General features: G+C 44.1%; 1 protein-coding gene across 3 annotated transcripts in view; it reads left to right on the plus strand.

Moving 5' to 3' along the window:
* The window catches only part of DACH2 (dachshund family transcription factor 2), a 506,599-nt gene that overhangs the window by 317,203 nt on the left and 176,392 nt on the right, over positions 1 to 13,004 (plus strand). For all 3 annotated transcript variants that reach the window (XM_060249310.1, XM_060249311.1, XM_060249312.1), the window contains one exon: positions 2,714 to 2,845. In XM_060249310.1, the coding sequence (XP_060105293.1) occupies positions 2,714 to 2,845 (132 nt within the window). The remainder of the gene's footprint in view (positions 1 to 2,713; positions 2,846 to 13,004) is intronic.

The following is a 13,004-nucleotide window of genomic DNA, read 5'->3' on the forward strand; positions in this document are numbered from 1 at the left end:
TGTGGCTCAGTGGTAGAACATATGATTTGCAGGAAAAAAGAGTCGATCTGTGGCGTGTCTTTGTGGAGGTTCTTGGGTGCCAGGTATTGGGAAAGACCATTTTCTGCCTGACAGCCTAAAGAGCTTGTGCCACCTGTTGAAGACCACTGGTTGTTAGATAAAGGTTGATTCCGCACTAACCTTGCTCCGTCCAGGCTTCCGTTTCTTTCCAGAGCAAGCTAGTGATTTTGCACCAGCTGCTCCGCTCTGCCATTTTGCACGGGGAAAACCCGCGATTTGTTACGCTGCAGTGTGGCAAATCACGGGTTTTCCCCGAGCAAAATGGCAGCGCAGAGCAGCTGGTGCGAAATCGCTAGCTTGCTCTGGAGAGAAACGGAACCCTGGTGCGTGGAGCAAGGTTAGTGCGGAATCAGCCAAATGTTTCCCCATTTTGTAAATACGCTGAGGAAAAGTTCACACACATATAGCCATCACAGGACATTAGCAGTGTTAATTAATGACTTGCATGTGTGAAAAAAACTGTCACAAATCAAACCTTGTTGATGGACATTTCAGAGGGTGTCCACACACATGCAGTAGTCAAGAGATAAGGAAAAGTGATGTAGTCTTATGGATATGTATTTCCCTACTTATTGGCACAAGCCTACCTTAATATGTGCTCTTTATTCTTGGCATAGGGGTGGGGGAATGCCCCTTTTTGTGCTAGAAAGTAGCTGTGCTGTTGGAACGCACAAAGTGGCCTTATACTAAATTAGACCAGCAGTCCCTCAAGACCCAAATTGGCAGTGCTGTTTCAGCCCCACCTCTCTCAGTGAGCTCACCTACCTCACACGGAGTCTGTTGGGGGAGAGGAAGAGAAAAGATGATTGTAAGCCTCTCTGAGACTCCAAGTGAAGGACGGGGTATAAATCCAATCACTTCTCTTCAGTGGTTCTGCAGGGTCTCAGGCAGAGGACTTTCACATCAGAGAGCGAGTTTGGTGTAGTGGTTAAGTGCGCTGGAATGGCCTTGGGTCAGCCATAGCTCCCGCAGAGCTGTCCTGGCTCACTCTCAGGCTGCCTCCCCATGAAGGAAGGCAGCCTGGGAGCGAGGCTGAGCTGCCTCTTTCCTCCACCCGAGTCTTGGGCAGGTGAAAGAGGTCGCATGGGGCCAGCTGGGGAGGGGGTGCCTAGCAGTGCCCCATAAGCCGTGTGGCGCCCTAAGCAGCTGCCTACATGGCCTACTCCCACTCACCAGCCGTGACTATAGGAGTTACAAAGAACAGTGTATCTGAGCACATACAGAGTGCTGTGCATCTAATCACCCAGTTCCTCCAATTGAACCAGCATTTTGGTTTGTGGGGGAGGGAGGGGTGTGCTGATTCCCTTCTCTCACTTTGCCCCTTGTTCTGCTTCTGAGAGTTTGCTGTTCCTCAGGAACAAAATTGGGAGTGGATCAGTGGGATGCAGGAGGAGGAGGAAGGGAAGTCCTTCGCCGCAAAGTCCATGGATGATTAGATGCACAACAGGACATTTCCATGATGTTTGGCCACATGTTTGTACCCCACCCACTTAATTTTATTTATTTAATTTGTACCCTGCCCTCCCTACCAAAGGCAGACTCAGGGCAGCTCACAGATTAGGGGTCAAGCAATCAGATTTGCTTGACCAGACAAGATAAAAGGAAAGGAAAGGTCCCCTGTGCAAGCACCAGTTGTTTTCGACTCTGGGGTGACGTCGCATCACAACGTTTTCATGGCAGACTTTTTTTGTGGGGTGGTTTGCCATTGCCTTCCCCAGTCCTCTACACTTTCCCCCCAGCAAGCTGGGTACTCATTTTACCGACCTCGGAAGGATGGAAGGCTGAGTCAACCTTGAGCCGGCTACCTGAATCCAGGTTCTGCCAGAATCAAACTCAGGTCATGAGCAGAGGGTTCAGACCACAGTACTGCAGCTTTACCACTCTGCGCCACAAGATAAAAATAGCAATACAAACATAAAAACATAAGAACAATTACTAAAAGCATCGACAGGTGCTAGCACAATAGTTTCAGACAGCAGTTAAAACTCTAATGATGGTAAATAGCTAGTTGGTCGATATTAGGTGTTCTAAGAAGGACCCAGGGTCGCTATAGCGTGGTGAGATAGATCATAAGTAGTATTTATGGGCCTGTTCTGTTGCTATAGGTGTTGCCTTTATGTTCCTTTTAAGAGGGGTTTACTCACAAGGCAGATGGTTGGTCCTCATACCAGCTTCATTTCTGGCATTTTAAAAAAGCCCAGCACTTCCCCAGTCTCCCTTGGAAGCATTCGATAAACCCAGTCTGGATTTTTTAATTTTTTTTTTTAAATAACACACTGTTTGAAATATGTCTCCCGCAATATGTTAGCCTGATGCTTCCTATTAGACTGTAGCTCTTTCTTTTCATCATTCTGCTCTCTGTCCTTGCAAAACGGAAGCCCAGGAGGCCCACCACCTCTCCTATTTTGCAGTAGCCCCCTCCCCCAGCTGCTTGCCGCATTTCTGGCACTGGCCAGACCCAAATGGCCTTCGATTCTGCGGGGTTTGCCATACTGTGAGCCTCCCACCCGTATCTTGGGCCTCTGACCATGGTTAAGACCACCAGCCCAGTTCAGTCCGTGTGTGTGAAAGGCAAGATGCTCTGAAGAATTCTGAAGAGGCATAAAGTGGTCACTGTCTTAATTTTTGGGCCTGTCTCTTCTTTTGCGGCCAGGTCTAACAGCAGCTGCTATGGCCGAAGCGATGAAGTTGCAGAAGATGAAGTTGATGGCCATGAACAGCCTCCATGGAAGTGGGAGCCAGAACGGAACCGAATCAGAGAATGAAGAGCTGAATTCCAACGCAGGTAAACAGAGTTCTCCCGTGGAGGTGGGGAGGGGGGGGAGCTCTGCCTTATAACATTTGCCCATGCAAAGGAGAAACCCCTTCCATTGTCATCCAGTAGGTATTTGGGGGTCGTATAGCAGATAGGATAGCTATTTGATGAGAGTCTCCCATCTTAATGATAACCAGTTTGGTGTAATGGTTAAGTGCATGGAGTCTAATCTGGGAGAACTGGGTTTGGTTCCCCACTCTTTCACATGCACCTGCTGAGTGACCTTGGGTCAGTCATAGTTTTCAAAATAGCTGTTCTCTCAAGAGCAGTTCTTGAAAGAGCTCTCTCAGCCCCACCTACCTCATAAGGGTGTATGTTGGGGGGGAGAGGAAGGGAAGGAGACTGTAAGCTGGTCCGAGGCTCCGAGTGAAGAGCGGGGATAAATCCAGTCTCCTCCTTCAAAAGCTGCTGATTTGCAGCGTTGAAGGTGATCACTCGCCCTTCCAACTTGGTCTTTGTACAGCGTGTGACTCATGCTGCATTCCAAAAATCAGAATGTGTTTTTGGAAGCTGTCCATAATGTACAGGAAAACTACGCACACAATGGAGGATCCCTCCCCCCCCTTTTGGCACCAGAGAAGCCATTGTTACACTAACAGGGTTTTTTTTTTTGTAAAAAGAGATGCTGATCACACCTTTTGATTTTGCCAAGTCGCAGCCTTCATCTCAGCCATGGGGGATAAAAAACTGTGTTTTTAGAGTGATAAACAGTAATAATAAGCATGCATTGTAGTGTGTTTTCAGCGTGTGTCGCATGCAATATCTTAGTACTCTTTACAGCAGCCCTTACAGGCCAGGCTACTGTTGCTCCCCTTATATTGTGCATGAAGAGCTGATACAGAGAAAATGATGCCTGGCCTGTTGATGTCAAGGGTGGGTGTCCTGAAGCTGCCACCAGGGCCTGGAAGCCAATAGTTGAAACAATACCTTATTCGATGGCAGCCCTGAGATGCTGATGCCCTGACAAGGTGAGTGAACAAGCACCTAGCGGCTGTTCCCATTCCGTCACTCACCATTCAGGTGAGAAAACAAGTGAGAACGGACTGTGGAGGAGCTGCCAGTGTTCACCTTACTTGGGATGCGGAACTAGACTCTGCTGGCAGCATCCGTCTTGAAAGTCAGCAAAGAGAACACGGGCAGGATAAGGTATGTGCTTCCAAAGGCAATGGTGTAGTCACAGACTGCAGTGGAGGAGCCTCCCTCCCTTGGTGGTTCATACTCATGCTTGTGGTCTTGTAGGAGAAGGTGACTCTTGTTATATTATGGACCCAGGCTGTTTGCCAGGAGGAGGGACAGATGTTTGTCATGGGTGTGCTGCTAAACATCGCACTGCTGTTCCAAGAACATGCCTGCTCTTCCATAAAGAGCATTCGCTGGGTGGATTGGGGCCATTGCACTGCATGTGTTTCTACCCTACATCAGTGTCTGTTGCTGGGGTGGGGGAATGGAAATTTACAAGGTTGGAGGCCCCAATCCATGGCAGTTGCTGTTAGATATAAAGGCAAGGAGGTACCCAGAGAATACCGTTTCCTGCCACATTCACATTATGGGCTTGTGTCTTTTCACTTGTGCAGCTTTCTTTGGGGACTGCCTGAAAATCAGAGAAGAGTTCCTTATGTTATGAACAACCTGTAACAATTTTGTGTGCACATTTGGGTGTTTTGTCTTTTTTTAAAAAAAAAATAAAATTGCCAAATGTTTAGGGGGGGTTGTGTGTCACTTAAACGGCTGCTAAAAATAAACGAAATGGTGGTGTAAAAGGAAAATAAAAGGAGATTGAATTTGGCTAGCGACTTCTCGACAAAGGCGGGAAGCGACTCGACAGCCGAGTCAGGAGCCGTGCTAGCGAGGGAAACATTTTATTTTAAGGAGACAGACCTACAGTTTCTTTGATTCGAGGTTGTGTTTAATAGCTTCTGTAATGGTTGCAACATGACTCCGCATCTCGATTTCAGCATGAATAACAACCTGTTCGTGTTTCATTTAGCTCCAAATGAGAAATTCTGCCTTTTTATTGTTTTAGGAAATTAGTCTGTGTACTATTGCTCCTGGAACTTTATAATTAATCACTAAAGGTTACGGCTGTTGAGAGTTTGTGGGAAATAGACGCCTGAACGGTTATAACTGTAGCTGTCAAATCAGAAATATCGGTTTACAGCAGTGGAGTTTGTTATTCTTGGGCTTTTTATTATATGTATTACTGTAACAAAGAGTTGGAAGTTGCCTATTTACTTTATATATATATATATATATATATATATATATATATATATATATATATATATATATATATATATATATATATATATATATATATAGGGAGAGAGTGAAGCCCCCCCCCCCCTTATGCAGTACTACATTGTGGTTTCCAGCAAAGAGATGGGATTGAAAAACCCTTTAATTCCCCCTCCCCAAAGATGACCAATATTTCTTTCCCGATGGTTTAACTGGATCTGGGAAGGTGCTTTCTAATCTAGGTTGAATTAAATGATATTTATTCGGGATTTGAAAAACAAAAAAACCTCTTACTGCATTTTTAAAATTTACTTTGTGGTCCTACTGGAATTTTTGTGTGTGTTAAACACTGTGGCCCCTTCACAAGGATCTGACAGTTTTCCATTTGCCCTTCATCAGGCCTATTTTTGTAGCAGGAACTCCTTTGTATATTAAGCCACACACCCTGATGTAGCCAATCCTTCAAGAGCTAACAGGGCTCGTAGTACAGGGCCTACTGTAAACTCCTAGAGAATTGGCTACATCAGCAGTATGTGGTCTAGTATGCAAAGGAGTTCCTGTTACAAAAAAAGCCATGCCATTCATGCGCTCCTAGCTCTGTCAGTTGGGCTGATATGAATTTTACCACCTCTCTGCTCTTCTTTCCTGAAAATCCTTTTTAACCTTTGTTTATCTCTTTTTAAAAGTTTTGTTATGTAAAAAAGCAGCTATACAGTGGATGGAAGAAATGAATGTTTACAGATGTACAAGTACAAAATTACATAGAAAGAGCTATCATGATTCCACAGACTTACAAAAATCACTATTTGCAAATATTTTCTTTACAGCAACGTTCTGGGTCAAAAATATTGCATGCATTTTAATACCTCCCTCCTGGTCATATCTGATGTACTGCCTATCAATAATGCCAATATTTTATAAGGGAGAACAGCCTTTTCTAAAAGCATTTGGAGACTGACTCTTTCAACTATATGCATTATAAATTAAAATACTGAAGGTGGTTTTTTTGTAGAAAAAGCCCAACATGAACTCATTTGCATATTAGGCCACACACCCCTGATGTCACCATTGTTTCCCACAGGGCATTTTTGTAGAAAAAGCCCAGCAGGGACTCATTTGCATATTAGGCCACACCCTCTGCATTCCTGCTCAAAAAAAGCCCTGAAAATATTGTTCATGAGTGTTATATGCCAGACCTGATATAACGAATATTGGAAGATCTTTTTCCCCCTGGATTATTTGTTGTTTCCAACTTCAACCAACGTCATCCTTGCTGCAATTCTTAAATGTCTATGTAAAACGTTTTCATTCCTATTGATATGTCTCCTAGTTGGTAGTTTACAGGGGGCAAATCAAATACAGCCTGCCATAGACATTACTTCCTTTTGCACTGTATTCTAAAAGCTTTGAACTAAATTACAATTAAATTAAATGCAGACAAGTGCTTCTGAACTCATACATGTCTGGAGAAGTTGGGCTGGACGGTGGGAGGGACGGTGGCTCAGTGGTAGAGCATCTGCTTGGTAAGCAGAAGGTCCCAGGTTCAATCCCTGGGATCTCCAAAAAAGGGTCCAGGCAAATAGGTGTGAAAAACCTCAGCTTGAGACCCTGGAGAGCCGTTGCCAGTCTGAGTAGACAATACTGACTTCGATGGACCAAGGGTCTGATTCAGTATAAGGCAGCTTCATATGTCCATATGTCCAAGTTCAACTTTTCCTGAAATTTAGACTAATCTTGTCAGAGGAAAAATGCCTACAAAAAATAATGCTTCAGGCGCCGTGACCTGAATAGCCCAGGCAAACCTGATCTTGTCAGATCTCAAAACCTAAGCAGGATTGACTCTGGCAAGTACCTGGATGGGAGACCTCCTGGGAATTCCAGAGCTGGGGACGCAGAGGCAGGCTTTATTCAGCCACTTCTCTGAATATCCTCCATGCTCCCAGTAGGGGTAAGTCACCAGAGGCCACCATGACATCTAGGCCCATACACACACATACACAGAGACACATTACAATACAAAAAACCAAGCAAATAAAAAATGTTTCAAAATATTTAAAATATACTTCAGTTCTACTTGACTTTCCAGGTTTCTGCTTTCTTTGAAATGTTCTTGCTTGAGTTTGGTGATATACCACAGTTCCTCTAAAGGAAGGGCTTTCTCGTACTAGATCAGTTTCAATCGAAGTACAGAGGCCGGAAATGACATACGTGGCCAGTTTCTCCCTCCTAGGCAACCTCACCTAGAGACTCTTGCTTCTGAGTTGCCTGTTGGAAGCATTTCCTGGTATTGTAGGTAACTTTTTTTCTTAGCAACATAACAGGTAGTGTTGGGACTGGCTTCTGGCTAGTTGCATGGCAGCCAAGAGGCTAGGTTCAGATCCTGGAAAAAGAGGGCAAAGACCCAGCCATTTCTCCATAATGCAGACTGGCTGACCAACTTCAGGCTAACCAAGCCCAGGATTTTGCACTCAAAGCCATTCTTGTCCTTAGTGTACATGCGTATTGATGGTTCATTAAATCAGTTATTCAACATACAGGTGAGAAACTATGGGCGTTTTCGCACTGACCTTCAAGTAGCGCGACCACCCTCTTCACACCGGAGGATCTGCCCGGATTTCGCACAAGAAGCGCCGGCGCACCCAAAAGAGCCGGCTACTTCCGTCGCGAAACCCGCTCAAACGGAAACCGCCAAGAAGCAGGAAAACGTTTGAGCGGATTTCGCGACGGAAGTAGCCGGCTCTTTTGGGTGCGCCGGCGCTTCTTGTGCGAAATCCGGGCAGATCCTCCGGTGTGAAGAGGGTGGTCGCGCCACTTGAAGGTCAGTGCGAAAACGCCCTATGAGAATCTGAGAAACTATGAGGAACAGATTGGCAAGTTTGTCATCTCCTTTGTTACTTGATTGTGGGTTTTGTTTAGTGACTTAGAAAGTAGAAGAAGTCTATGGATAATGGGTTGGGTCAACCATGGTCGAAGTGGCTTCCCTCCTCTGAGGCATTTCAGAGGCATTTTTTGCTGGCATCCTGCCTCACACAGAGGCCAACCAGTTCCTCTGGAAAGCCAGCAGTAGGACATAGAGGCTTTCTTCTGATGTTGCCTCCTGGGTCTGGGATTCAGAGGCGAAGAAGAAGATGATGATGATATTGCATTTATATCCCAGCCTCCTATCAGAGTCTCAGAGCGGCTCACAATCTCCTTCCTCCCCCACAACAGACACCCTGTGAGGTGGGTGGGGCTGAGAGAGCTCTCACAGAAGCTGCCCTTTCAAGAACAACTCTGTGAGAGCTATGGTTGACTCAAGGCCATTCCAGCAGGTGCAAGTGGAGGAATGGGGAATCAAACCCAGTTCTTCCAGATGAGAGTCTGCACACTTCACCACTACACCGAACTATATCTCTAGTGTCCCTCAATCACCATGGCTAGTACCGTAGCCACTGAGAGATGTGTCCTCCATGAATCTATCACATCCTCTTTTAAAGCTGTTTATTCCTGTGGCCATCATTATATCCTCCTTACATGTTCTGGTCTATGACTATAACAATAAACTGACTATCCTCCAGCAGCCATTTCCACATTTTCATCGCTCCCTGCTTAAAGTAGTATTTCCCTTTTTTCCCCCACCCTGAACCTACTGCCCATCAGTTTCTTTGGATAACACTCAGTTGGCAATACTTGATAGGTCGATAGACAGGCATCCCAGCCCTACATGATTTCCAGGAGTAGCATCTTCACAGCTTTAGGTGCATGAAGAAAGAGATACCAGTTACCCTAATTCTTATAACTGAAAGTTGCTTGTTTGGAGGGGGGGGGGAAGTATTAACACTCAACAATTTAAGCTGATGTACTTTTTAAAATTCAATGCACCACCAGTTATTGGTAGTGGAGTGCTGAGGTTTTATATATATGGGAAAGTGGATGCAGAAAAATAAGCTCTAAGTGCCAGCTTCCTACCAGCGTCTCTTCTCCTTGATGGAGCCTTTGCATTGTGATGCCATAAGTGAAGCGTCAACAGGGCACTCTGGAGGTAGAACCAGGTTGTTCAACCCACTAGACAAGGGAGAGCGCAGTTGAATTCCTTTTCCCTGGAGTCTGGATTTGACAAGCGTGATTGAAAAGATTCCATCCATCTCCTCCTCCTCCTTCCCGCTTTGCCAAGCAAGGTATCAAACAGAACTAAATGCCTCCAGAAGTATTTCCTGTGCGTTTCCAAATGTTGTCCTGCAATGCCGTTGTTTAATTTTTGAGACAAGCTGACCCAACGATAAGAAGCGCACGCCCACCCTGAAAAGAAAGCCTTGTACACACCTTTTGGCAATTGAGGAATCAGAGAGGAACATCTTTGTAGTGTAAATACACATACACAAAGCCTTTCTGGCCTCGCTGTGTGCGTCTCCCCCACCCTCATGTACCTGCCATGCAGTTTTTCCTCCTAAATGCAAACATCCTTCACAATCTGTTTAAAAAACCACAAATACATCACTCAGAGGAATATTTAAAGGAGCATCAGGAGGGGAGAAACTCATTGGTTTAATGGAATGCTGTCAAGGAAAATCAGCATCACAAATGACACAAGGGCAGAATTGATACTTCTGCACTGACACGTTAAAAGAAAATCCTATGCATTATTTAGAAAACCTCGAAAACTGTCAGCGGTATGATTGCCGAGTTAGCAGAAGCAGGAGGGATGGGGCTGGAGTTGAAAAGGAAAAAGCGTAGGCACAGATCCATATTGTAACCTTTCATGTTCTACACCCACCGCGAGTACCTAGCTATTACACGGTCAGCAATTTTTTTAAAGTTTTTTTTTCACCCCATAAAGAAATTCCCTCTTTTAAATTCTCAAGTGCTCGAAAAGTCAAAACAGGTAGGTCTTTTATTCTAAAAAGCAGGTTGCCTAAGCTGTTATTTTGTTGTAAAAGTGAAAATGACAAGATCCAAGAACAAGGTGTTGCTTTTTATTTTATTTTATTTTTTTTAAAAGGGTTATGCCATTTCAGGTTTCCAGAAACATTTGTTTCCTTTTGACAAAGTTATTGTGAGTCTGCATGAATTTATTTGCTTCTGTAAACACACACACATACAAACACACATATATATGTACTGAGGCTGTGGTTGGTATAGTTTGTAGGGTGTCAAACTTGGATCTGGGAGAACCAGGTTCAGATCTACACTGTTCCATGAAGCTTATTGGGTCTCTCTCTCTCTCTCAGCTGGATGTATTCCAGAGTAGAGTTGTCAGGCTGAAGTCAGGAAACCCCCTCTCCCCCACTGATAAATTGGAGGGGAGGGCAGGGCATGCTGGTTTGCTGCCATCACTGCTAGTGAAAACTGGAAGCAGGGGTGGAATTCTAGCAAATTTGCATATTAGGCCACACACCCCTGATGTAGCCAATCCTCTAAGAGCTTACAAGGTTCTTTTTTGTAAGCTCTTGGAGAATTAACTACATCAGGAGTATGTGGCCTAATATGCAAAGGAGCTCCTTCTAGAATTCCACCCCTGACTGGAAAGTGATATGTTGAGACTCACTACCATTAACGAAAACCTCTGTAAATGCTAAAGTATCCACTGTGTCAATTCTAGGTTTTATTGGAAGCGACATCAGAGCTCTAGGGCGATGCCAGCATATCTTCCATCCTCCTCCCCCTTTTCTTTGCATCAGCGGTCTCAGAGCAGGCTTGGGGCATCCCTGCATCATAGGGTGGTTGTGAGGATAGCATGGAGGATGGGATATGCAGAGCCCGGAGCTCCTTTGAGAAAGAATGGGATAAAAATTTACTCAAATCAGTTTGGTGTAGTAGTTGAGAGCAGCAGACTTTCATCTGGAGAATTGAGTTTGATCCCCCACTCCTTTTCCACATGAAGCCAGCTGGTGACCTTGGGTCAGTCATGATTCTCTCAGAGCTCTCTCAGCCCCACCTACCCCACAAAGGGTGCCTGCTGTGAGGAGAGAAAAGGAAAGGTAATGGTCAGCCACTTTGAGATTGCTTTGGTAGAGAAGAGCAGGGTATAAAAACCAACTCTCCTCCAATAAATTAATGTATGAACAAAGCACCTATGTTCTAAAGGCAACAATTCCCACTTCTTTACCCAAGACTGATTGCTGTTTTTTTTTTTAAATGTCCAGTTAAGCTTGGGTCATATCCAGTGTTCCCTCTAAGATGCATAGTCTTGTGAGTAAAAATTCCACTTTGTGAGCTACTGGCATTAAAGTTGTGAGCTACTGCATCAATTAGTGTGCTCTGCGGTCATCCTTCCTGAGCTGAGACAAAAATGTTGTGAGCTGGCAGCTAAAAATCTGTGAGCTAGCTCACACTAACTCAGCTTAGAGGGAACACTGGTCATATCCTGTTGCTGTGCTCAGCTAAGTGCAGAGCCTTTATCCAGGGTAAACATCTCTCTGGCCAAAGTGCTGAGCTGAGCAGAATGGTAGGACCCAACCCAATATGGATATTGTGGCATTACATTTAAGTTCTATTTTTAGATGGGGGAAAAATAATTTCAAAGGGTTGGATCCAGCGGAAAATTTCTGCTTGTGCTAGAGCTCATGCTCGAGGAGAAATTTAAAAAAAAAAGATCGCAGTGGCCACTTGTGCTAAGTCAAACGTATTGTATTCCCTTGGTTGCATTTCCTCATCCAGAAGATCTTGTGCAAACAATTTCTGGGGTCTATAATCAATTGGGAGGAAATTGCTAGGTGTTGAGTCAGATCTCGTGCAAGCAGAATTGTACTAAGTCCGTTTATGTTTCTACATACACAACGGCTGGAGTAACCTTGGGTCAGTCATAACTCTGTCAGAGGCTATTCTGGGAAGAGCAGTTTCTGTTGGAGCTCTCAGCCCCACGTACCTCACAGGGTGTCTGTTTTGGGGAGAAGGAGGGAAAGGAGATTGTAAGCCACTGGTGAGACTCCTTCAGTTAGTGGAGGGCAGGGTATAAATCCAATTCCTCCTCCTCCTCCTTTGCTAGATCTGAACCATATACTCTAGAGCTAGCTGAAATGGAGGGGAAAGCATTTCCTGAACACTTGGCCCACAACTTTTTGGTAGATCCAGGTGGGTAGCCACGGTGGTCTGAAGCAACAGAATAAAGAGTCCAGTAGCACCTTTAAAACCAACGAAGGCTCATTAAAGGTGTAAGCTTTCGTGTGCACACACTTCTTCAGATACAATGAAATGGGAGACAACTATTCAAACTTATAGACAGGTTAGAAAAATTAGCATATAACTCTCAACTGGAAGCGATTAACAATATTTATTAAACGTATTTTTTTTAATTTACTTTATGTTGGCAATGTGAGGTTTAACTCGAATAAGGTTCATAGCTGCTTTTATTTCTTATATGTGGTATTAACTGATATTTGTATATTCTTGCCTATCAAGACTCATCCCAACTTTGGAAAAGTTTCATTTATATATATGTAAGATGACACTCAATTTTCTTTTGTAAAATTTTATATTTTGAAGAAAGATTTATATTATTTTTAAAAAGAAAAATCAGCATATAACGTGATGTAGACATTCTGAGACAAAGCAGCGACAACAAGTCAAGTGTACAGGGTCAACAACTGTATGGATCCAATTAAGGGGAAACAACACTTGAAGCAATAGGTATGACAAAATAGGAGATAAGTGTGTAAGAGAACCTTTTCTAATAGTGGGAAATATAACTTTATGATGCCCCATCTGCCTCCCCTGAAGTGTGAAGGTAACAAACAGCATTTTTTCCCTTGTAGTTGGGGTGGGGTGCAGTATATTTCAAGTTTCATTGAATTACATTACAATCGCTATATGTTGTTCTAAATACTATACCAATATGTTGTTCTTAGAGGTGTTGTATCTGAAAAAAATCTATTCATATATATTGCATTCTATTACAAAGAGTATTCCATTATATTAT

The sequence above is a fragment of the Heteronotia binoei genome, chromosome 11, assembly GCF_032191835.1.
Source record: "Heteronotia binoei isolate CCM8104 ecotype False Entrance Well chromosome 11, APGP_CSIRO_Hbin_v1, whole genome shotgun sequence".
NCBI lineage: Eukaryota > Metazoa > Chordata > Lepidosauria > Squamata > Gekkonidae > Heteronotia > Heteronotia binoei.